This window comes from Typopeltis vanoorti, chromosome 25 (genome assembly GCF_054136105.1).
Source record: "Typopeltis vanoorti isolate ZY-2024b chromosome 25, IOZ_Tvanoo_1.0, whole genome shotgun sequence".
In the NCBI taxonomy this organism is placed as follows: domain Eukaryota; kingdom Metazoa; phylum Arthropoda; class Arachnida; order Uropygi; family Thelyphonidae; genus Typopeltis; species Typopeltis vanoorti.
The window spans coordinates 77,350,412-77,377,997 of NC_143573.1; the positions used below are offsets into that span (position 1 = coordinate 77,350,412).

The 27,586-nt window shown below is 35.2% G+C and overlaps 1 protein-coding gene across 1 annotated transcript in view; it reads left to right on the forward strand.

Annotated features, from left to right (window-relative positions):
• Window positions 1–27,586, forward strand: part of Gyc88E (Guanylyl cyclase at 88E) — a 147,724-nt gene that overhangs the window by 59,700 nt on the left and 60,438 nt on the right. Inside the window, exons 2-3 of the mRNA XM_090414302.1 lie at window positions 22,009–22,287; window positions 27,110–27,448. Of these exons, the coding sequence (XP_090270428.1) occupies window positions 22,009–22,287; window positions 27,110–27,448 (618 nt within the window). The remainder of the gene's footprint in view (window positions 1–22,008; window positions 22,288–27,109; window positions 27,449–27,586) is intronic.

Here is a 27,586-nt window from a genome sequence, read left to right on the forward strand (position 1 = left end):
AAAGACTTGGGTTTGAAGCGAAGAACATTTATAAAAGCATTTCAATCGAAAGGCGAATTAACTAGACTCATACGAAGGGCACTCTTCTACCCCCCCCCCCAAACAAAACCATCTGGAGAATATATTCTTCATTAGAGCTGGTTTCTTCTAGATGATCAACGCTTACAACCAGCTAGATTCTCCATTTTCATTCCACAAATCCACTTGCACTTCAGCCCAAATGAACGCAAACCAGTAGTTATTTGCTTTTAAGACGATTTTTACCAGAGATTAAGTTTTGTGAGCCTATAACACACAGGACTCGATGTTATACATAAGGATTAAATGATGCTATATATTACGTGAATCTCGTCTTACAATATATATTTGCCGACCATTTAGTCTTAGTGTATAAACGGATTGGATGAGCTCTGTTTCAGAGACGAAATATAACTTTTCTCAAAACCATTTTAAGCTTACAACAAATAGCGTAGTATCTCATATCGTGCGCTGAAAATTAATTACCATCTGAATGCACGGATCTTAGAGCTAACGCTGTTTACGTAACGCAGGATTTGACAAGACAAATGCTATTAAAAACATCTATATATTTTATTTTATAACCAAGTTGATTAAACCTTCTGTGCGTAACAAGTTCATGTCACCACAGTAAATGAAATATCTTTTTTTCATTGGATTTTATTTTTAACCCACTTGATAGCTAGCATGATTCAACTCACCCCTTCTCTGACTATTCAGTAAGGAAATAGTAAATGAGGAAGTGGTTGTGTAATGGCTGAATCGTATCTATCGCGTTGTGACCAGTGACTGCGACTTCTTACAATAGACAAGATTTCATTAAAGCAGAGATTATTTTAAGATTTCAAATATTATATAATTATTATAAATAACTTGTAAACCGACACACTATTAATTGTTATTTAAGTACAGTATATCAACCAAACGAAGAATAGAAATATGATCGCTTAGTAGGAAAATTGGGATATTTTAACTACCGTAAAAAATGTATTTCATTTTCTGCAATCAGTATAATAACCGTAATATTGACTGGCAATAAGAAGTCTAGAACATTTCTATTCTGGGTAAATGGAGTTACAAAAGTAGTGCATGAGTTATTTTATTTAAGCGATTGCACTGTTTCCTAAATCATTATTTTGACATCTCTTTGGTGATGATGAGAGCATAAAGAAGTACTCAGTTATTTAATGTCCAATTACGAAGAACGCAAAGAAATGATTCTGATTCAGTATACTCGATGATGACTGGAATAAATTAGAAATATGGAGCAGAATAGAATTGATGGAATTTTAAGAATGTTAAGTATGATTTTACATTTTGGAGTGAGATTACAATTTACAATACTGGCAGAACTGAGTTGTAGGGATTCATAAAGCAGAGGATTTAAGTAAAAGAATAGATAGACAAATATGCAGTTCAGAGAACATTGCAAAGATGGTAAAGATGGTAAAGAATGATAGACGAGCAGAAATCATGTCTGGATTCGGCCCTATCAAGGCCCAACCCAGACAGCCTGTAAGATCATTTCTGAATGTGTCAGCAAGACGTACAAAAGTAGAGGCAGGTCGCTAAGATATCAGAATGGAAGGTTTAGGGACTGTGGATTGCAGAGATTAACAAATAGGCAGAAAAATGAGATATGATAAACCTAAGTTGAAGGAATATTGTAGGATAGATAAAAGTGTGTTTTTTCAATGCATTGTGGAAGAGGAATGAACATGGAATCATCCCTGACTTTAAAAGTGTTGATTGCGTTTGTAAGAAATAGAATGGGACTCCATAGGTTTATCCAATTAATGTCTTGTATAGCTTAATGAAAAAATATAACTTATAAATACTGGCTGTTTTCCCCATTCACAGTTTGGTATCATAATAGTTAGATTACTATCTGATTTAAATATTCTATCTCAATTTTTTAGAATATTTTAAACAAAATGAAATTATACCATGTTTTTGTTTGAATGTATAAGGTTTAAACGTTAACTGTATACGTTTAATTTTTCATTTCAAATTATGTGCATGTATTCAATTTACAGTTGTAGACTAAATTTACCGTAAGCTAGAGTACGATCGCCTTCTTGTATATTTTCTTCATTGACAAGCAAAACATGGCTGTGCACTATTACCGTTTTACATTGCTAGTGATTGAAATAAATAGTTCACTTATTCTATGAGTTATAAACTTTACCCTGAAAGCAAACACTTCTGATTGCTATTTTGTGGAGTCCCATTCACGCTTCCATTCCTTTGAAATTTGCACAACTTTGTACTATTTTCAACTGTTCTGAGGAATTGGAACGAATGACGAATAGGTTGAAGAGGTGCAACAGCATGTTTAGTCTTATCACGTGTTTTAAATGCAAATTTTCGGGTAAATTAGGCATCTCTGTTCCAGGGCGTAAATTGTGTTCTGCTGAACACAATTTGTGAATACGATTACAACAATGGGTGGCGTATCCTCTGTTCTCAAAACTTAACGAAATAACATCTGTGTTGCAAATGTTAGTGATCAATCAGCAAGGAAGTATAAAGAAAATTTTTCCACTAAAATTGAAGATCAAGGTAGTCTGTATCTCAATATCCGGTTCTCAAATCTAGTAATCCTGAATAATTTCTTCGCAAGTTCGTATTGTAGGGTGAAAGTTTCGAAACCGTAGTGCCGTGATTTTTTAAAAGTAATAGGCCTACAGATTTAAATTTTAATATGAATAAGAGACAAGGGACTTTGTTTAATTTTGGTGTTAAGAAATCTCTTATTGAAGGTGTTTGTGACGCAACAGATAGTCATCCACCACCAGCCTACAAAGCGATCTCCAGGATGTACAAAAGGAGGGGAAAACTAGCAGCACACAGAAGAAAAATTCTGCATTCACTCGTAAGAAGTACTTATACTAATATTATAAATTTTTGGTGATCAGAATGGGATATGTCAATGAAAATCAGCACAAATTAATTTAATGACATTAGCCTGATTAAACTACAGTATGCTACAAGATTTCATTAATCCAGTGATTGATAACTGATTTAAATGTAATTTTATATTTGTCAACATGTCGCACCGTATACATAAGTGTACTAATACTCTTTATGATTATGCCATAATTAATTATTAATACATTACAAAATAACCAAGGTGTTCCGTGAAATTTTCAGGATTTGTGAAGTGTTCCGTCGTAGGAAAAATCTGGGAAACGCTGGTCTACAGGACTCGGTGAAGAAGCAAAATGTCAGCCATGATTCAATCACGACGAACGAACGTTTAGAACAAGAGTATCCTATCAAGTATGTTTACACCGGTGAAAACCTGCTTCGTTGCCTTGGCGCTGAAGATTTAATCACTGGCAAACTATCTACCGGGAATAAATCTTGTTAAGGAATGCCTAAGATTAATAACCAGGTTTGCGTAATGTCATTTATTAGTATTACCGTTACTATGGTAACAGTGTGTCATAACTAGGTGGACCTACTTCTGAAATGAAGCAGTTCCAAGGATGACGAAAAATAACGAACATGAGAAAACTAAGAAGAACAGAGGAGAGAAAAATGGAGATGTTGCAAGTAAAACGTAGCACGTGTTGTAATCGTTGATTGATTAGGTGTCTTTGGCACGATGAAAGATTGGTTGGTAATGATGATCCGAAGATTTTAAAAAATGAACTTATCATGACCTGTTTGAACAATTATGGCAGGGGATTTTTTTAAAACAAAAAAAAAACGAGACTTGCATGATGTGAATGCACATGCGCATTGTCGCATCTTCATAAACTAGAGACCACATTCTTATATAATTATTTTATTTCTGCTATTCATTCGTAATGTTGCTTTCCCAGTGTTTGTTTGAATCGAATTATGTGATGATTCACTCCGAAAGAGATTTTCTTTTGTTCCTATAGTAAGATATCCAAGAAATTGCGCTCAGTTTTTTTTTTTTTTTTTTAAATCCACCCTCTTAAGGACCAATTTTAGTAGTCATGTGTACAAACACAGACACTCACTCATTCACAGCTGTTTGGTTTGTTCTAGTATACTGAATTAACATTTGGGTTAGAATTTTGTTTAGAATACCACGAGCCCTTCATAAAGCCTTTTTCAAACGACGAAGATAAGTTAACTGCCCTCATATGGAATGCTTTCCTTTTCCACACGTAAGTTTCGTAAAGTTCCGGTGAAATAGACAAATCGTCCACAACTGAAACTGCGAATGCGAGTCTTGTGTCATTAAGCGAAACTTTTACCAATGCAGAGCTACGATTTGTTTTCTATTATATCGACCACACGAAGATATGACACTAAGTTAATAAAAGGCGATTCTAACATAAAAGGTTATCGAAAATATGAACTCACAAAATTTCTTGGAAATAATAAAAGCTCCAAGTGGAACGAAAGAAAACAAAAAGACAGCGTAATGTGATATTCGTGAAAGTTTTTTCTGCAAATCCAATAATTTAGCAAAACATTATTTCGTAATCCAAGCTAGGAATGAATAAGGCAGCCACGTGATGGTATATGCTGCAGCTATACATCTTTACAGAAGCTGACAGTTGTAATAAGAAACGATAATTTAAGAATAACATGAAGGTTGAAACGAGACGCTATTAACTAGAAAATTTATTGCTCATTAACTTTTATTGTGCTTATATTCTTGTAGACTGTTGAAACGCTTGTAGTTTCTCAGAAACTCTTGTAGTTTCTCTATTCAGCTTTGAAATAATGTTAGATTCAAGAATAAGATCCACTTATTCTGAATAAGATCTTGAATAAGATTTTGAATAAGATCCACTTATTCAAAATAATTTGAATAATTTTGCATCGCCGAAATGAAGCCTTTTGGCTCTCTTTTTTCAGTAATTCTTGGTGCCTTTTGTGACACCTTTTTTAGCAACTCGTATGGTAAAGTATAAGTTCTGCATCACTTCAACCTGAGTATTTACGGGTCTGGCTCCCACTGATGAGACCTCAACAAAGGTCGAAACCGGTCTGGGTAGTGGATCCCCATAATGCATAACATCATACATGCCCGTTTACATTATGGGAAATACTAAAGATGGTGATCAGATCTTACTCCACCTTTACTACGAGTTTCCCCTGTCATGAAAGGTTTGCTTATGCTTGGATCCGCCGAAACTTTTATAGTTTCTATATTCGGCCTGAAACTCTTGTAGTTTCTATATTCGGCTTTGAAATAATTTTGGATTCGATATCCACTTAAGTTGAATAATTTTGCATCGCCGAACTGAAGCCTTTTCGCTCTCTTTTTCAGTAAGTCTTGTAGACTCTTTTAGATTCACGTACTGTACACTCATTTCATTTTATCGCTACATTTGCAAACACTTTCATAACTCAGATAATCCGAATTTGATTACTATTATATTCCCGGATAACCAGAAGCTCTCTTCAGGTATAATTTTGTTATTATAGCATTATATATGATACTGATTATATTTTATTGGTCGTGTTGATCAAAAAGACACTAAGAATGTTCGTGATTGTAAGACCTGGTCAGAGTAGTCTTTTCGAACTAAAAAGAAATTAAAGAGCGAAATAAAATAAATCCAGAAATGAAAATATCTCCTTACCGAAGTCGGGAACACGATATTCTGCCCTGTTGTTTGGTAAAGACTATTGGAATCTGCTTATATGGATATTCGAATAATTCACCTTAAGGTGAATGGCCTATGGCCTCATATGGAAGTCAACGAGTGCTTTTCCCTCAAAATAAACAAACCTTTCCATGAGCACGCATTCAGTTTAAAAAACAATGACTTAAGACTTCCAGCGAGCGGCTCAGATTCAATTAACACACAATCCAAAATTGTCAAAAACAATTGAAATAACTGCAAATGGTGATAATAACTGTCATGTTTATACAGCGTATAACGCTGTATAAACAGAATATATAATACAGTCTAAAAATATTATGGAATGCATTCAAGGTGTTTTTTTATTTGTGAAGTGAAACGATGGATTAAACAATGAATGGACTGATGAAGCAGAATAAGATAAAGTTAGTTATCCTGAAATCTACTGGATAAGAAATCCCTAAAACTACATTTAGTTTTAGATATAAACTTTCTAGTTTTAGGAAGTTGTTAGTCATTAGACTATTATTTGATAGGTAAATAAACGAAGGGTGTTTCGAAAGTTCTACCCACTACACATGCATTACCGGTGGGATGATGTAATATGCGTAGTTTCCGTCTTCACGTAAGTTGTAACAACTTGTAAGCCACATCTCAGTAAAGAGCGTCGTGTGCTCGTTTCCTCGTTTCTGGTGTTCTCGTTCCTTGAGATCAAATACTTCATGAGACACTGATATTACGTGTGAATGACACTGATATTAGGGAAAAGTGTGAATGATAAATGGGTTACTTCCTAACCCACTTATAGCACTGACATGAACTTTCCAGACTGACCTTTTCTTGATAGTAAAACTTCCTTGTGGGGAAACGCTTCATTACCATTGACGAGGTTTCTGCTCAAGTGATCCAAGAGCCTAAAAGGCTCAATAAATGCCTCCTGCCATTAGCATCTTCTCGCTAACATCTTTAAAATCTCTTCCACTAATTACTATAAAATTACATAAAAGGAGAACGCAACTAATTCTTGTTAGATAGTAATTAACTTATTCTAACAGTAACGTATTTAATCCTTCTTAGATTACATGTCTACTAAATTATTTAAATGCTTTGTGAGTTGGATAAGTTCAGAATATTTCGTTTTGCTTTTGTTCATGCCACTTTTATCTCAAAGATGATCAGAGGAACAAGTGATTCATTTACCGAAAGTAGTAAAGCTGAGTTACATTTCTAAAACGTGCCCAATATCCATCGCGATTGAACACAGATGATTTTCTGTAAATTGCAAGGACATAGCTTCGAGCACATTCATTTTTTCATCAATTGATAATAATTCTTTGATTGATTGATAATGACAATTTTATTTCGTCAGTCATGCAACTAGCTATGATTAGTGCAGCTGGAGAAGTTTACAAGGTGGCGCTGTAAGTTGCTTGTAATTTGGACGGTTGTTTGTTTATTCCTGTTATCTCCCCTTCCCTGTTAAGTAGCTCTCGGAGATTGCAGAACGAATATCTCCTGCCGCAGATGGTATCCAGTTCGCGTTCGTGTTTCACTTTATTTACAATCTCATTTTCTGTTTTCACCACGGTCTTTTTATCGATGAGTATCTGAAATGATTATCTTCAGGCATATTCAAGAAAATTACTTCCTCAGTTAATACTGTGGATTCCATATTCTGCAAATAATCCGACATATATGCGATTATGTTGATCATCGCATGCTCACAGAAAAAGGATGAATGTACAGTGTCATAAGTGACCACATATTTAGAGTAATCGCAAATATAATATTTAACTAATTCTCAAATACATTTATGCACTTATTAATTTCCAGTCAGATTGAATCTGAGCTGCTTAATACACATCAAATACAACCTAAAAATTCATAAAATGTTTTGACGATAAGACAAGAAGTTGCGAATCTCTTCATTATCAGAAGGCATAACTATGAATTATCAGAAGGAATAACTCAGATTGAATAAGGATTGAGAGTGAAACATGGCCAATATCCTTGTTATTCGAATTGTTGAGTTCAATAACCATTAGGGATAACGCCTTTCAACCGTAGTCTTGAATTAAGGTATTATTTTCTTGGTACTTTATTTTTAACAAATACTGTAATTGCTTCTGAAACTGTTCTGATCTGATCAAGTAAAGTGCGTGTACCAGAAGCGTTGAACTATCAAAACAAAAAATGTATCTAAGTGAAAAGAGTTTTTGCATTTACTGAAGTTTGTTCCTATCACACCGTGTGATAGGAACAAACCTCATGCTGAAGTATGTTACGCAATTTTATCAAATTTAAAATTTAAAACATTTATACCAAAATCAAGTTAGTCATTAATTATGCTAGTTATCGATATCCTAAAGAATTATCTTGATCAACTGTATGTGCACGAAGATGTGTCAACCACTAACATTTGATAACAAATGCTAGTGGTTGGTAGTTTATTTATGGAGCAATATAAAAGCGAATTGTGTATCATGAATAGGCTATTCAAAATGGAAGTAAAATTAATGTCGACCAAAATCGAATTTAGGTCGTAAATTTTAAGAGGCCATAAATTTGGTGAGGTTTCCTTTGTACAACATTTAATCAAAATTCGCTCAGCTAGAACGGCACTTAAATAATCGGAAGTAGAAAAGTGATCCTGGCGCATAACGTCCTTGAAGATTTCCCCTGTTATATGCATGAGTAGCAGAAGTATATTTCAAAAGCCCTTCATCTGATCTCATTACGTTTCAGTGTAAGGGGAAGAAGGTTGTTGACAGTCTTTGATTCAACGACTTCTTTTATTTTGTGTATAACAAATCTGGCGGTATCCAAAAACATAAGTGGACTTCGGACGATGTCCTGAAACTTAAAAATAATATCACAACTACCCTGATGAAGGCAGACCCAGATTTCATTCGCAGAGAATCCCACAGATGTTCCCACAATGTCTTAGTATTCTACTACCAAACAGCTGTTTTGTTCTTGACTCTATCCCGGGGTTTTGCAGTAGGTCGCGCACATAAATGAGTCTGCCGCATTTACAAACACCGAAGAGCCTTCTACGTTTACACGATGCCCATAAATCAGAAGGTGATTAACGTCGGTAATCTTTAGAATATTCTGTGGTCTCGTGCAGCGCATGCCTTGAAGATATAAACATTAAAGGTCTTATTTCATTTTCTTTTTTTTTTCTTTTTCTTTTAGAGAAAGATTTGTTATTTGTAAATAAAACCTCTTCATGGTGTGCCATTTGTTGAAGAGATAAAATTCTAGTTCTTAAACTGTGGCTTTGAATTTTCCCATCATGGCAAAACACATTTCCAGCTATAGGCTTTTACAAAAGTTGTTCCCGGAATCATACACAATATATGATCTCTGTGAACACTCCAGAGATATTGGTAAACCGCATAGTTCCTGCCTGAGTACGTTCCAATTACCACACAGTTCTCCACTTATTTTCCTCTAAATATTTTAGATTGCATTACAATCAAGTTGGAATAGATGCATTGATTCTTTTTATGCTAACCATCAAGACAAACAGGAGTTTCAAATTAAAATTTGAATAATAAATCGTTCTATGATTAATAGCTTTCTTTTCAAAGAGCAATATTATGATATGGAGGTGTCTACGGGGAGGGGGAAGTTGTTTTCTTCACGATAAAGCCTGGAGAACATTCTTAATAGACAATCTGGCTCATTGCTTTATTTGCGTTTTTTTTGTATTATTAAGCAGCCATCTTTATAATCATGCCTGTGGGTAACGTTGTTTTTTCTATGTTGCTTTATACATAATAATGAAAATACTTCATTTATTAAAGTAGACATCATCAAACTGCGGAAGAATGAAATTTTCGTATGTATTTAATTAAGAACGATCACTGAGAAATCTTGCGTAGTTTTTTTTCCCTTCCTTATGCACTATGAACCAATTGATGTTGAGCCAAGATTACTATGTTGGAAATGATGTATCACCTTGATCGACCTTTTGAAATGCCCGGAAAAAAAACTGTAGAGTTGCGCAAATCGTTATAAGAATCGTTTCCTTGCGACGTGTGGAGAAGAGAGAGACTGCCTCTCAATCGAACATATCTTATTTCGCATTCGCTTCTACTTTGAATTCTTAGGAATTTTTAGCGTGTAACAAGAACTCTTCGCTCCTAAACTGCTATCGCATTCGTCTAACAAGCGTCCCTCGCGACATTCACTTTGTTCCGCTCTCGTCTCTAAGAGGAAAATAGAACGATTACATTCAGTTGTTCTCCCGGCGGTACGGATGTCAAAACTCACGTACTGCAGTTCCAATGTCATGTAGGATGAGAGCAGCTGAGTAATGTCGCGCACACCAAGTGAAACCGAGTCGCATTTCATAGAGGCATTTGCACATCTCTGACATCGCCTACCTGTGACACGGTCTTACCACAAGCATCAAAGATATTTTTAGGACAAGAAATCGCGTCGTTTACATGCGATCAGAGAAGGATAGGAACAGCCTCTACAGAGGAATTTTTTTTTTCTGCCATTGTCGGAACTGTGTGATGTATTTTGTTTAATGGTCTTGTCTGGGTCCCGTAGAAATCTTAATAGTTTTGTGTTTCACATGTCATGTTAATATATTTAGAAAGTTTTTTAACTTGGGTATATACTATGTTAAAGATACCAAGCAATTTTATAAGCTAGGTTTTAATCCTTTTTCCAAGTAAGCAAACAGACAAGTAAGTCAAGTTTGTGCCTGCACATATTGCAAGTCTGAGGCAACTCGTGGTAAAGGTGGAGTAAACTCCGATCACTTTCCTTAGTATTTTCCCCCTAATGCAAAGCACATCCCCTTGCGGAGATGTATGATGCTATGCACTAAAGGCAAGTGCCAGCCACTACCCAGACCGGTTTCGACCTTTATTGAGGTCTCATCAGTGAAAGGATTAAAACCTAGCTTATAAAATTACTTGGTATCTTTAATATACTATATACCCAAGGTAAAAAACTTTTTATATCTTACTCTCATCCGGAGATTTTTATTTAATAAGGTCAAAGCACCTTGTGGCAACTTGTTTAGGTAAAATTTATAAGCTCTGCATTACTTCACCCTTGGCATTTTTATGGTCTGGCTCCCACTGATGAGACCTCAATAAAAATCGAAACCGGTCTGGGTAGTGGCCCCTTCTTTTAATGCATAGCATCATACATCTCCGCAAGGGGATGTGCTCTGCATTAGGGGAAAATACTAAGGAAAGTGATCGGATCTTACTATGAGTTGCCTCAGACTCAGACTTGCACTACGTGCAGGCGCAAACTTGACTTACTCGTCTGTTTGCTTACTTGAAAAAAAGGATTAAAACCTAGCTTATAACATTGCTTGGTATCTTTATCATATATATATATATATATATATATATATATATATATATATATATATATAAACTGCTGTGAACTTGGGCATCACTTAACTTTTAATTGTTTCAGAATAAAAGTCGAGCTATGTTAGAAATCCCGGTACTCATTTATGCGTAATGTTTCTTCCATTTCTTCCCTATATTTGAATAATAAACTGTTCTAGCATTAAATAAAGCTAGAATAAATAAGGATTCCTGAGATGGTGAACATTCAGATCAAATTATTTTGGTTGTAATTATAATCCACAAGCAAGTTTCAAGACCATAGTTTTCCCATTGAAAACTGGATTGCAGACTCTGGTTATCAGGAGAAAGAGGGCTGACATGATAGAGCTCCATAAACCTTTGAATGAGTGTTATAGGATATCGTCTGAAAATTTTCGTTATATGGGAGGTGGGGAGAGAACACGGATGCATCCAAGGAACTTAAGTTTGTTCACAGTCAAGAAAGGGGTAAGAACTATGTTTTTCTCTCAGAGAGCAGTGAGGAGAAGGTATGCCAGCTGGTTTGGATGATTTGTAGCCTCCCTTGATGAGTCCTTGACTCCCTGAAGATCTCAGATGATGATAATAATAATCACAGAAAAGTCGAAGAGTCTCATGCGAAGGATAGATGGTTTTCTCTTCGAAAAAAAAAAAAAGCTGCTCTGGAAACGCATGCAGTTTTCAAACAGTAAATTTGTCTCATAACTCATCATTTTGATCTTTCTTTGTATGTATTATCCTCCTGGTTCCTTAGAACTGCAGTCATGAGCAACTCATAGTGGGAAAATGTCAGTAAATAATTCATAGATTTGATAGTTACGCCCATAACCTTATATTAATATAGAACTTCTCTCCCCCCCCCCCCCCGCCGAAGTATTTAACTATTTGATTCGCCATCGAGGAAGTTTCCTTACTGAACACATTATGGAAATTTGGAGTTTTTATTCGGTTGAACACGTTCTCCTCCCGGCTTACTCGATAGAGATGGCAGGGCACTTGTAGGCAGTGTTCTAGCTACGAACACCAGAAGAGATCTACTACACAAGCGAGATGTTGCGTCGTGCTAGGCTGACGTCACTGGACCAATTGATAAAGAATTATTGGTAGCTGGATGTCTTTTACAACCTTGCTAGACAGCTGGACAGCGGATATTACACAGTGGGGAACAGGGCGGATAGAAGTTCGGGGGATGTTATTTAGGGGAGAGCCCCAGGAGGTCTTTAATCTATCGCAAGCTATACTAGCTAGTCAAAGTGAGCGATAGCTTTTCCGACAGTGTATTATTCGGCGTTCACGAAGAGAAAGGGATGATCTAAGGTAAAAAGAAATAAAGACGCATTCCTCTGGTTACAATAAATTGGCTGTCCGTTGCGATTCTTAACTGCTTTTCATTATTATTGCACTTACCTAATAATTGAAATCTGTCCTTCCTTTTAACCTTGAACAAGTATTATTCAATTTGAGAATACATCCGGGTCTTAGTAGAATCATAATATACAGTATAACACAGTACGTCAAATCATAATATGAAATGACGTTAGTGTTTTGTAATGCTGAGCTGCTCGCAATTATAAATTGACATTCGTGTTTGACAACGCGGTCAAGTTTGTAAATTATTTCTGAATTCTCATTCATTTTTAACAACTAATTTTTAACTTATAATTTTATCGTTAAGTACAATGTATGATCCGGACGAATACTCGGAGTACTGTGGTTTACAAAGGTTTGAGTCAGATTCAACAACTATTTAGCTCTTGCTGCCAAACCTGTCCTTTTGGTACTGCTCTTATTTATATTCAGTGCTTTTTTTTGTGAATGCAGAATATAATATTTCCATTTTTAATATCAAAGCATAACCGCCGACTAGATAAATATCACAGCATGCTTTTTTGAGTTGATGTCCCAGTGTAATGCAAGTTAAACTGCAAGTTCCATGTCCTCTTTACATTTTTTTATAAAAATGAATATAATAGTTATATATATTGTTTATAACTGAGATTATCACACTGTGGGAAGGTCCCAATTTTAAAAAGCGTACTCTAGTTACTGAAAATATACTTCTTAATAAGTTGAAGGTGCATCTAGTGCAAATCGGTAGCAATAATAAGATATATTTATAAAGGCATTTGAGTTGTTAACTGATCTAATACGAAATAGCAGGATATTTCTTCTGTAAACCCGGGTTGATCCCCGGAAAAACTGTCCGGGAAGCTTATGCATTTGAACACCAACGAGCTACGCAGGTTGGATTAACTACTCTATCATTATGCATCTTAGGCTTCTAAGAAACCAAATTACTAGCCGTAACCGAAGATGGGATGGCAAATAATAAACTGCAATATTTTTAGGTTTTCGAAATGGTCAGGCTTTCATTTCCGAGCTTTCTGCAGTTTCACTTCCGGTCTTTGTGCAGTTATCGAACTCCAGGTGCTAAAACTAACAAGAGAAAAGCAAGAAAGTATCCATTGAAGTTATAATCTGGAAATTTGATGACAGCCTGGAAAAAAAAAAAAAAAAACATGACGGTAATGGTTGACATCACGTATCCGCTCGCATCTCTTAGATGCCGCTAAGGTGGAGACGAAGGGTGGAGTTCTTAACAACGCAGCGCTCTTTCTCTGTCTAATTTCGCCATCTGTTAGTGTGTCAGTAATGAGCGCTTATTCAATTACTGGCGTTTACTTTGTGCGCGACATCACGTGATCTTTTCCCTTCGCTTGTACGTACTGTTACGTCAACTAGTGTACACGATGATACACCTCGCGCTGTTCATGACTTGAAAATATGTGCTGAAGTTGTCAACGACGTTAAACAGCTGTTATACAGTATAATATCCATAAATTACTCAAAGCACATTAGGTATTACAATTGGGATAAAATATTTGCATATACGTCCCGTGTTTCCCCAATTCTCGAACCGTGTTGTAGGAATGCCGTGTTATACGGGGGTTACCTGTATATGTATTCAGTCATAAAATGTACAAGATTTCTGTTCGCAATGATGCTATTGCCAATGGATACGATTTGGTGGTATCGGAAACGCCGTTTTCCGATGTCTTTAGTGCGATTACTTTGGGTTCGAATTCCGTGTGAGGCTCAAGGATTTTTATAAGGCTTTTCTATCGAGAAATAGAAATTTTCTATCGACCAGGTGCTCATCCAGAATAGCAGTATCACCGATATTATATTTTTGCATTTATTCCCGTTAAAGACTTTGCTACTAAGAGTTTCCTAAAAGTAAACACAATATACTAATGCATCACATTCGCGTTAACAGTGCGAGTGTGCGTTTAAAATACATACTTTTTGAGCCCTTCGAAAAGATCTACAAATGGCGAAGCGGGCCAAATTCTTAGTAGTTTTAAACCGCTCAGGAAATGAGGCTAGTGAGGTCTGAGACAATAGCACCTAGAGTCTGTGATTGGCTATTGTGTCAGCCAATCCAATTGAACGTTGTCATTTGTTATGAGTTGTTTTTGTTTTCTGAGTTTCATTTGTTTTACGTACGTGAAGTGCTAACCGATGTGGTAGACAATTTTTTAATATATAATTTTCGAAAACTCTTCTGCCCATATTTAGAATGGAAAACTGTATTGTATTCGAAGGAGGCAAGCCTCTTCCTCTTCCAAATTTTACACCTTGGAGTAATTCAAATATACCAACCAAATATAGAATTCTCCTTCATTATTGTTTCCTCATATGCAGTATCTTAAAACAAACCCGTTGTCCCCCACTCTGCGCAGATTTGGTTACAATTAATTGATATATGGGGTCTGGCACTGTTACGATACTTTAATTCCAATGCAGTATTCAGAATTACCATCCCATTTAGTAAACGTGGGGTGCTCAGAACATGTGATTGAACCCTCCCGTATTATTTTATTCCCTATCTCATTTTACAATAAAGAAACAAAATCGGACAATAGACCACGAACACGATCAAGATATCCCACAATCCCCTCAAAACAACGTACTTCTGCTTTGCTATTTTGTTGCGTTTGCTATTATAATGTAATAAGGGAAAATATTCGATTACCTACGATCTACAGAATATGGTTGGGTTTCGTTATCAAGTCCATCTCATGATTAATTTGTCACTGCTTTTCTCTGTTCGGTGTACAACTCAGCATTTATCAACGCTATTTTTTTCGATAGACAGGATCGTATGGTGGGAAAAAAATCGCATGTTATGTGACAATATACGTAATGCGTCTGTGTATTGAAGATACTACGGGAATATCTTAACTGTAAAATTAATTGCTGTTAACAACCTTGCAATTTTCCCTTCAATTCTTTGCGGTTTTCGTTATAATCTCTCATGGTTAGCGAAATTCTGCCTCGTGAAAATCTCTCAAAGGGTGAAAGACCCGTTTATAAGCAGCCTGACTTCATGCTATTATATTCCCATCTGTCCTCGCTTTCTATATCGTTAACATCATTCGTTTATGGTTCGCGTTTCTCTCCCGTGTCTTTTCCGCAGTCCCTGGAAGATCCGTAGATATGGTGCGGGCGTGTAAGATTTCAATGAGCATGTATCGAGACACTCCTCTAAGTCTTCTTAGCCGTCCTTATTATCAAAGGATTGTTGCGGGTCAGACATGGACAAATTATCAAAGGCTTCGGCGGAAGGGTGTTATCAAACTGTTTGCTTATGCAATAACGTCGCGGTTTGTTGTGTCGCTACTTCCTGTTGCTATTTCGGCAACTTTCTTTCATGATTCACTAATACTATAACTGCATAATCAGAAAGAGAAGACTGTGGTCATTAACATAATTAGAGGAGTATTAATTATCAAGCATAATCAAAGTCCTTTAGACAGGTGTTGGAAGTTTATTTATCCCCCCCCTCCCCCTAATATCGCAAGAGTAGTTTTATTGAAACTGTTCTATTGCACCTAAATTATAATAGATGAATATCTGGCGTGTCATTTATCTAAAGAAATGCGGCCTTTTTTAGGCATGTGTTTTGGTAATCATAATTATTTGCTGGTGTTCTCATAGTATTTTGTGTATCTTTTGTAGATGCACAAGATTATGAAATTACTAGATAATTATATTATTAATATCTTCCAGTCGAGAATTTTTCTCCCGGATTAATTTGTTATCTGTGATCGTTTCGATAAGATCAGCTCTTGCATTTCAATCTTCTCAGGAGGCAGATGAAATTCACCTGCCGACTGAGGACATGTACATTAAGCCAGTTTGGTGCTAATTATATATTGCTGCTTTGCCATATTTACTAGTTTTTTTTTTTTTTTTTTTTGGTTTGGTTGCAACAGCGGCCGAAGCAACTAAGACTATTAGGCCACGTCTGTTAACCGCGAGTGTGTTCTGCCTATTTTAAGAGAGGATAAACTTGGTAATCATCGAATGCGAGTGGCTAAGCTAACTGATCTTAATCTAAAAATTCCTTATGAAGGTCCCTCGCTTCCCAGACTACTCTAGGATACGAGGAAATGCAAATATTGACGTCTTCTGAATGCGGCATGCAGGAGATCTCAATATCCTAACGCATGTAGTGTTTCCCAACAACCAGCAAGTTCGGCGTTTAGTAGCGATGTATTCTAGTTCCAAACATTCCACATTTGTCTTAACTCGATAAATTCTTTGAACTGAAGTGCGTGTGTGTGTGTGGGGGGGGGGGATATTTTAGCGCAGAAAACTACTCTGAGCTAAGGATATTATTTGTTCGTTTATTTACTTGTCTCTCCATTCATGCAGATATGTTTTCACATGTAATTCTTTTATTTTCACTAAAAAAATAAATGTAATACTTTATTCTCTATAGAGTCTCTAAAATGCGGTTAACATTTTCCATGTGTCTGCTATTTTTCAGTTTTAACGCCAAATTTGTTACATCCGATATTTAGTTGAATTAGTCCTACATACTAGTACTGTTCATTCACGAGTGTAATATCTGCTGAGAAAGGGGGATGAATACTTCAGATTCTGATTTTATGCTTGATGTCGCTTTCATTCGTAATACGACCCACATAGATTAGATTACGCATATCATATCCTTCCATGTGTCATCGGAGTCGCACGGACAAATTATCGGCGTAGAATAATTTCTACGCAGAAAATTTCTATGTAGACAATTATTTGTGAAAAAATGGGGAAGTAAATAAATTGCTTTTATTCTTCATGCAAATACTTCCAAGCCTAATTTTAAGTAGCGTTGTGGTTACTAGTTAGTTCAGTTATAGTAGAAGAACTCACGACCTTCTGTTGACCTACAAACGTCAAGTTCAAGGTTATGTCTCTTCGTGGCGCCAGAGATTTGACGAGTGAATAAAACAAAACTCGGCTATTTTGGGATATTTCTATTCTTTCTTTTATCTGTTCGGTCTTAGTCTGTGACTTCAGCGATGTTAAAGGCTCCCATGAGGTTATGAGAGATTAAACTCTTACCAGCAATGACAGGCCCGTCTAGGATTCGCTGGAGTATGAAATGGAGAACATGAAAACGCTAAACAACGGAATATTTATTTATTTATTCTGGGTTGATCCTACATATACGAACTGATGCAGATTTTTTTTAAGTGAAAGTTCCGTGGAAAGATATATTCTCGCACTTAAATGGCCTGCAATCGTTTAACAATTACACACGTTACATATCTCATCATTGAAAGCACAATCAATCTAGTTTAGGCCGCCATTTTAATTTACACGAATGAAAAGTATATTATTATTATTATTATTCGTGATACCTCCAAGAAGTCCGAAGACTCATCGCGGGAGGACACCTACTGTACACTCTCCGTCTCCACTACTACACAGAACTTCTACTACCAATCACCTACATCAACGCCATCTACTGCCCACAACCACTACCACCACAGCTGATATTTTTTGTCTATAATTTGCGTGTGTTCTGAAGGGCCGATTTGTCTGTATGATTTATAGATGATGAATATTTCGCAGTAACCTTTGAGTGGGGGGATATGCCATAAAATGTCCTGCACTTAAAATTCTGATGTTTTTTTTACTGTTTTCAGATCTTCCTATAGTTAAATAAATAAATTAATTAATTAAATAAAAATTAAATAAATTAAATAAAATTAAATTAAATAAATTAAAATTAAATAAATTAAATAAATAAATAAGTTAAATAAAGTGAAGTATTGTCATGATAAAGAATCAAACTAGAAAACTCCAGTGTTTTCACCTTCCGAAGGATGCTGCACAACATGATTAGAAATGCTGATCTAGTTCAACCTTCGTAAACGAATTTGAAATGCACTATTCCCATGCATATATCAAATATGCACTTTAGATTGGAATAGACATATGACCTTCGGGAGCGGAGATGTGCTCTTCCACATCATTCTGAAAAATCACATCATTTCAATGGATTCTGTGAAGGTTTTTGCCAATAGGAAGCAGAAATTGATGCAGATGTGCTGTTCTTTGATGTTAAAGAATTAAAGAGCATAAACACAAATACAAGCTGCAACATCGAAAGAAATAGTACACGTTCCAACAGATACTATTTTACCTAACCTACTGGAGGAACATCGTGTCAACCGCAGCAGTAACATGTGGAAGTGAGGCTGGAAGTTTTGTTTTTATGTCGCATTGTACAAAACCTGAAAAACGTTTAGCTCTACTTGAATGTGAGCAACTGTTCCAGTGATCAGTAACATCACAACTGCATACTAAGCGAAACATATTTTGGTTTCAAGGAGTAAACAGTGACTATACTGAACAGCATTTGGTGATCTTACTGCATCCGGAACAATTTACACTTCAAGCAATACATAAAATAAGAATGCGTCACATTTTTATGTACTGCTGCTTCTAAATCGCTTTCATACCGTTTTATTTTAATTTTATTTTTTATGAATGCTATTTAGAAAAGAGTGTAAATGGTGCATTTTTATTAATAGTGCCGTAGATAGGATAGAAGTTAAATCAGGAAATCCTGTTCTTGGTGATGAAATTCATCCATTACCTGCAGACATTCACGATATATTCCAATCCACAGTGCGCACACTAGTTAGTAGGAGGTTACGCTATGGACTTGACCAACCAGGCCTGTAAGGTCCGAATTTTGAGAATGTAGCATTGTCTATTTTGTGTGTGTGTGTTTGGGGGGGGGGTCCTTCGCGATGATGCTTTCTCACTATACTTCTGTTATGAATTGAAAGATTTTTCAATAGGCCTATAAGTTCTATTACTTTGAAAACGATAGTTAAAATACTATAAATAAATAAGGAACTTAACCGATTTCTTATATGCATCAGCATTACAAATCTAAAAGCAGTCATAAAATAATGCATGACTACCGTTCTTCTCAAGCGATTTTCTGATATATTTCCATGTGTTACGTATACAGTATATTGACAACTCTCCCAAACCGATCGAGTTCCTCTCTGAACTCGATTTGAGCTAGTTCTTGAAAATGGCCATAAAAATTTCGATAATCGCTTAAAAGAAAAAGTACGCAAAAGAAAATCATCTTCTAACGAAATTCTTTTTTTTTTTTTTTCTTTTTGAACGCTAAAAGAATGAAGGCTGGTATAAAAAAAAAAAAACGCCATAATTGGCAATATGACCAGAAAACACGAATTCCCCGAGTGCAAAGAAGTCACTTAACGAAAGGAATAAACTCTTTACTAACTACAACATTAATGATTTTGATCCTACAGATTACATCCAAAGTCACTTTCCGTGGATAAAGAATTCAATCTACTCGTATTTATATGCAGTAAACGAATATGAAGCAAATAATGTAGTAATCGATTAAAAAAAAAAAAAGGTATGATAATATAAATGTCCGAAAGCTACATATTTAAATGCCTTTTGAAACATTGAATTTATAGAACACTTAAAGGTTGCTTCAGTTCTTCCGTTATTTAAAGGAAGTAATACAAATGAAATCAGAAATTACACACCCATATCAATATTATCTACAGTCTCAAAGGATATTGAAATCTTAATGAAACAACAATTAAATAGTCTTCTAACGAAATCCTTTTTTTTTTTTTTTTGTATGAACGATAAAAGAATGAAGGCTGGTGAAAAACCTAAACACCATAATCCTTTACGCCCCTAATCCAGTACGCGATCAGATCCGGGCTTAATATGGAAAAAGCGTTACTGGAGTTTCGCAAAATAGTTTATAAATAGAGGAATGTACTCGGCATCCGTTTTTCTTGATATATCGAAAGCGTTCGACTGTGTTCATTGCGACTTTCTCCTTTTGAAAATGTCTAGTATGGCATTAGAGGTGTTACAAATGATTTGGGTCAAATCTCATTCAAATAACAAAAAAGAATACATCAGCTATTGGGACCTTCAACAGTGCAGCAAAAATAATGAAATACGGATTCCTCAAAGTTCGGTGCTTGGACCGATCCTATTTTTAATATATGTAAATGATCTGTGTGAGTACAACCTTTTTAGTAAAATATCGTTCGCTGATGAATAATAAAAATATCGTGAACGATATTTTTAGTAAAATATCGTTCACGGCAATAATATACCAAAACGACCCTTGAGGATTTAGGAACGGGGTTTCTGATATTTTGAAACAAAATAAGTAATTTTGTAATAACGACCTCAAATTTAATACGGATAAAACTGAATGCATGTCACCTTAACAGATAACTATAAAATGGCATGAAACAAATTTTACTGGTAACTCAAAATTGCAATATTTTATCGAAAAAAAAAAAGAAAAAAAAGCGACCAGAAATGAAACTCCCATATCACATTTTTAACAAGCTGAGTTTCGTAATTAACCGAATATTTTATGTTAAAAATTTTGTCAATTCAGCATTTTTAAGATGCTTATATTATTCTTGGGTAAATTTTTCACTGCAATATAGTATTCCCTGTTGGGAAGATTAATACAGCAGTCTGCTTCCTTTTGATTCGAATACAAAATAGAATAATCAGAGCTGTAGCCATTACTAATATATTCGCGTATTCAACAGTGACCTGTTGGCCATTCTTAAAATTCTGTCATTAAAGAAACTATCTGTATAATTGCATACTATGTGTAAGAAATAACATTGTAAATTTTTCTGTATATAATGTGGTTCACCGCTGTGGTCGGAACTTGCTGGTAGTTCCCAAGGCAAAGAAATTTTTCACAACTCTTTTGAGTAATTAGCAACAACCAGATATAATAAATTGCCTAATGAAATAGTTTGTAACATCACAAAATTACTCTAAAATTTCTTCAAAGTAGACCACATTAAGAAATTTAAGTATTCACTTAATTGCAAACAGAGTTCTTGAGCCACCTTCCTTTTTACAGTAATTATCATTATGCCTATAATATGTGATTAAAGTAACAGGTTTTTTTCATCCAACAAAACAAAAACAGGCAAGAGAATAACCCATTTAACAGATTAACGGATGAAATGGTTGCGTGTTTTGTTGACGTAATGCTTAAATTATATTTTCCCAAAACAAAATAGACTGGATTATTGTCCATATCAACGGGAAATATTTTCTCGACCGCTGAGGAACTGTTGCCATTTTCTGTTTACTTTAGCATTTCATGCATTTTTCTTGTGTCCTAAGCCACCTTACTTCATCAACTGCTTCTCCTTTCTGTTTACAAACCCTTGAACGCAGAATTCCCTAATAACCTTCCTTACATTGCCAAAAATAGATTCCGCTGGTCTTCTTGTGTCAAGTGTATACCGCTTTTAGAGGCTCACATCGCGACAGTGGGACCTCCCACTTTGAGTCCTATATCTGTAAGCGTACACGCTCTCACCTTTTTTTTTTCCCCTTTTTCACAAGAGTTAAAATAAACAACAGCAGAAATATGTGACCACTAATGAAATTTATAAGTAAAGAAATGTCAGAGAAATGTACTCAAAATTATTCGACACTCTCATGAGTCCTCTTTAAAATATATTTCGTTCGTATAAATAGCAGCAAGTCTCTTGCTATTGACCGAATGACTCCACGAATCTTTCTACAGAGATATTAATAAATACGTGAGAAAATATTTACTATTGTACTTATAAGTACATTTTTTCAATGTTCAATTATTCAAATTTAATATCTTTAACTCTTAGATACTTGGAGTGTCTGAAAGGGATTTCTTGGAAGGCATGGGGGTATATTTCGTTTCATTTGTGGGTCAGTATGGTTACGACAGAGTGCTTACCGTGCTAGGAAGGCATATGAGAGATTTCTTAAATGGACTAGACAATCTTCATGAATATTTGAAGTTCAGCTATCCGAGGATGAAAGCTCCATCATTTTTCTGTGAAAACGAATCCTCTACAGGCCTCATCTTACATTATCGTAGCACAAGAAGAGGATTTCTCTGGTACACCATTGGACAAATCAAGGTAAATTGATTTTGAATATTTCTTTCCTTCCTTCTTGACTGTTATATTCCAACTACAATTTAATATTTGACTAGTGTGCACACAGTAACTGAGAAACTAAACTGAAACTGCTGAGATTTCATAATCGCTCTTAATTTATTCCAAGAACTAATTTTGTGGCTGGCTGAATTGCATAAAAATAATTGCTACTTAAGTTTTGGATCTGTTGCATTGAAAATTTAAAATTGTGAGAATTTAAATATTCCACGATTTTCAGGATTAAATATAAATATCTGTAGTTGTGATCAAATAAGTTACTTAGTTCAATTTATGTGCTACCATTAGCAAACTTCTAAACAGCATTAAAGCAAAAAAAGTATTGTTTTATATTTCCCCCATACATGAAAGTTTCAATATAAGGTGATCCTATTTTTGTTTCTAAAACTTTCGCTTTTCTAAAGGAAGAATTACTTTTGGTAAATTAAACAGCGAATAAACATTCAAAAAGTTCATCCAAAAACATAGGCACATCTCAAAATGAACTAAATAGTCGGTTTCAATTTACTCATGTTAGATAATTTTAATTCACAACTTAGGTTTAGACCAGTAACTTGAGTTATGGCAATTAATCTTTGATCCATTCTGCTGATATCTAATCAGGTTTCAGACTTTTTTTCCGCGTTACTTCAGATTTCCATTGCAGATGCAGTCAGAACAAATGCCACTTATTCATCAAGAGTCCATTAGGCCATCATAAAATAAAGTTAATTCATACCACAATAATCATTATTAGTGTCAGTTACATATAACGTTTGCTATTTGTGCCAGAGTTGCAATCCCTGCTTGCTTTAAATGTATGATATCATGTGAAAGACGTTTGATAGACTGCTTGGAATAATCAGTGAAGAATTTTGTGTGGTAAAGTAATTATGAAAATGGAAGAAGACAGTTTTAATGATATAAAAACTGACAATTGTCTTTTAATCAAGTGATAGGATATTTCTGTATGTGTGCACCTAAAAATGACTAAAATGAAAGTTGGAAAGTTTTACATGTATAGATAAGAGTGGACTTATTTGTGGGGTTTCTAGGATATTCCTATAACAAAAGTTATTTTCTTTGAATTAAAAGCGATCGATGGTTAAATTAGATTAATATCTTAACGTAGTACCTGTGAACATCTGATTTTGGATGGTAAATGAGTTCAGTATTTGCATTTTAGCTCATCGTAACATTCGTGTGTGACAATGAATGATAGCGTGATTCTTGCATTCACATGCATCCAGATTCGTTTCCGGCAACTAAACCAATCGTCCATTTATTACAAATCTTAATGAAATAAACAGAACAGATTATGTTAAATGTCGTATCTGTTAGTTTTAAGTATTTGCTAATTCCCTTAAGTAGCGAATTCTACTCACATTGTTTTTATTTTCAACCCATGCTATCACATCAAGAAGTGAAAAGAAAACAGCCAATGCTCATGGCATGAAAAAGCAATGGATTTCCTCCGTGCAATTATCGTTCTCTTAGAATATTTACGCTCAGTTTCAAGGGATTCGTTTCATGTAATTTGTTAAAACTTTATTAATGTGTTCTTTTGCTTTCTAGTTTTACTGATTTACTCTCTGAAATAGAGATGGCTTGAAACTCTTCATAAATGACACTTCTGTAATGAAATATTATGGTACATAACATGTGAGAGGTGTTGGGAATATATTCAGGAAAAAAATTGCTTTCATCATTTGATACTTGAACAAATGGTACTTCAGTATTATTTTCAGAATTCTGCTCATTTTAGTGTAAACTAAGAAAAGCTGAAATTTATTTTATTATTATTATTTTTTTTGCTAACACTTTCACTTGCTTTTCTACGCGAATTCCACCGAAGGAAAAAAATTGTGATCAAAATTCATGCAAACAGTACAATCGTACCGTTTGTATACTGAGGGTTAAAAACAAATGCTTAGACAACCACCGAACGTTTTTAAGCTACTTCATGCCTTCAGTAAGCAGAATGGAGTCTACGAGAAAACATCCATACCACACTAAGACACGAACATAACAGTCTAAGCCGGTGGAAGAGCGAAGCCATGTTTACTCTGCTAACTCTGGTTAGCAGGTGGATGTAGTCGTCGCATTTTTGTTATGAGATTTAAACATTTCCTTGTTTCATCTTCGCAAAAATTTTAATAATTTCGTCTTTCATTACTATTTCAAAGAAAACTGCAAGAAAAGATGGTCATCTGCAAATGGAAATCACTTTATTGACAATTTAATATCAGATTTACTAAAACTTCTAATTAGTCGATTCCTGCCGCTTTCTTCTCTCCTAGACATCAATCACTAAAAACAGATTCCAGTATAACAGTCTGATACGATGGTGCAGAGCTTTTTCTCCTGGAAATTCGCACCAGTCTCATAGCTTTAGTTGCTTCTGCCGTAAATTCAACAATCGCCACCAATCAATCCTGTATAAGAATTGTGCAGTTTTCTGTATACGTTGGGAACAGCATATAGGAAAATGAGTACATAGGAGGCCTCTAATATGCCCTATCTGAATCTTTCTTGTAGTGTTCCGTTTCAGAATGCTTATTTTTTCCTTCGAATCCTGCCTAAGATGCGAAGAATATTTATAAGGGCTTTTCGCTGATGAGTTAGCTTGTCTCATGTGTGAATGACAATTGTCTCAACCAGCTTTCTTCATTCTTTTCTTAATTGTGTTCTCATATGTACCTGAATGCCTTCAGGTACCTATTTGCTAGAGTACATTTCAGTCTTAATAAAAAAAAATTTTCCGTTTCCAACTTTCTTCTTCTTATGGTGCTATCTTCTATCGAAGGTCAGCAGCCATCTGGGCGAAGAAGCCGCGTTCTTGTGTTAATCTGAGCAGTTCTACGCTGCTCTTTCCTGTCTACGTCTTGATATTGTCAAACCAAGATATTCTTTTTCTTCCTCTAGCTCCTTCGCCATCAATTCTTCTTACCAAAATAGTTTGTAGAAGTTGGTATTTACCGTTTCTAATAATGCGGCCAAAATATGTTTTTCGTTTCTCGATTGTTTGTACGAGATCTTTGGCATTGCCAATGGATTTTAAGACATCTTCATTGGTAAGTTTTTCTCTCCATGATATCTTTAGTATTCTTCTATATATACACATCTCAAAGGCTTCAATTTTTTTCATGGTTGTCGCCTTCAATATCCATGTTTCAACTACATGGAACAGAATGGACCAGATGTACCATTTCAGCATTCGGCATCTGACTTCTATGTTAAATCTTTATTGCATAATAATGTTCTCATTTTCATGAAGGACTGCCGTGCAACTTCAATCCTTGTCTTTATATCTGTTTCAGGATCCCACCTTTCATTAAGCCAACAACCAAAATATTTATATCTTGACATTTGATCGATATTTCTTCCATTGAGTGTCAGTTTCATTGATGAGGTTAGATGTTTGCTGATGACCATGTATTTCGTCATGTTGATGTTTATATTTATTCCCATTCTTTGGCTTTCCATGTATACTCTGTCAATGAGTTTTTAGAGATTCCTGATGTTATTTGTAATTAGCACGGTGTCATCTGGATATCGTAAGTTGTTGACAATACTTCCATTTACGGATTCCCTCTGGACATTCTTCTAATGCCTTTTTAAAGATTACGTCTGAGTATATGTTGAACAAGAGAGGTGAGAGAGCACGTATCATTGTCTCACTCCTCTTTTGATGCTAATATCACTGTTGATAATGTTGTCTAATTGAATGGTAGCTGACTGATTCTAGTACAGATTTCTTATTAGTCTTGTGTCTTTTTCGTCTAGCCCTATTTATTGAAGGATTTCTATTAAGTTAGTATGTCTGACATTGTCGAATGCTTTTTCGAAATCTATGAAACACATAAAGACAGATTTCTGTTTTTCTATTTGGGCACAGAAAAGGGCCTCTCTTGTACCAAAACCATTCCGAAAGCCAAACTGCGTTTCACTCGGAGTTTCTTCACTTCTTCTATAGATGCGATTCTGAATTATTTTCAGAGCTATTTTCAATATTTGGCTCATTAGACTAAGTCGAAAGTCACCCCAGGAATTCCCTTTGGGTTTCTTTAGAATAAAAGTAGATTTGAGCCAATCTGGTGGAAATTCGCAAACTTTCATATATTTTATTGCATGTTTTCAACTTTAACATGCTTAAATATACAAAATACACTCGTATTGTATATTTAAATCGAGAAGAAAGGATTTCTTTGTATAACTAATTACGGAACTTCTGATGTCATAAGTATAAGAATTGCATTGAAGTATAACTTCTTTGGACATTAAAAAGTAACTCGTCTTTTGAAACAGGATCAAGATTTACGTTTTATTCTATTCCAAGCAGAACGTGGTGTATGCGATGAGTCTCCCGTGGTAGTTTTTGTTAAATAAGTCTATGAATGAATGCTATAATTTGTTGGTCCATCGGTTTGAAAGATTAATGGACACTTTTCAGTTGATAGCTTCTGCACGATACTTCCATGGTGCAGACGTAGGGAATTATAAAACGAACCCATGGCGTGGAACATAGCGACTAACAGTTTGTGCGGTCATAAGGAACTTTATATACTTCTTCAAGCAAGGCTGAGTTGATTATCTCCAGACAAAAGTATCAAGGAGCTTTTATTCAGAAAACTTGCCCCCTCTCTCTTTCTCTCTCTCCTCACAGGCACACAAACAGTTGCTCCGATTATCATCGGAACAACTGTATAGTGTATTTATGAAAAAAAGTGTAATATAATGATGGAACCAAATAAGTTTGAAATCATTAGCAATATTAATGTACTAAACATTTTTTCTTTATACACAGGAGGTGGGGAGGTATTTCTACAAGACGCAAGTAGTGATAGAAGTCATGAAAGAGGAAACCATCTTCGACACCCTCCACGTCATGATGAAACTCACTTTTGACAACCGCGCTTTTCAAATGGACCGCAAACAGAACGTGCAAAGAGTAGAAAAATTCATGCTTCCTGTAAAAGCCTTCCTGTTCCTGGAAATCTTTCCTTTTTGTATAGTCTTCGACCAGTACCTTGTCATCAAGACCATTGGAAACAGTCTCCAAGCTGTCATGCCCACCATCGTCAACAGGAAAATTCCAGAAGTCTTTGATCTCACTCGACCTCTCATCGAATGTACGTGGCGAGCGGTAAGTATTTCACTCTAATGAAATAAACCCTCTCAAATTGGTTTGGCAGATCGAATAAAAGGTGGGAATTTCTGTGTGCACCTAAGTCTTAATATTGAAGTAATCTTCTATAAAAGCTTTATATTTAATTATTTAAAT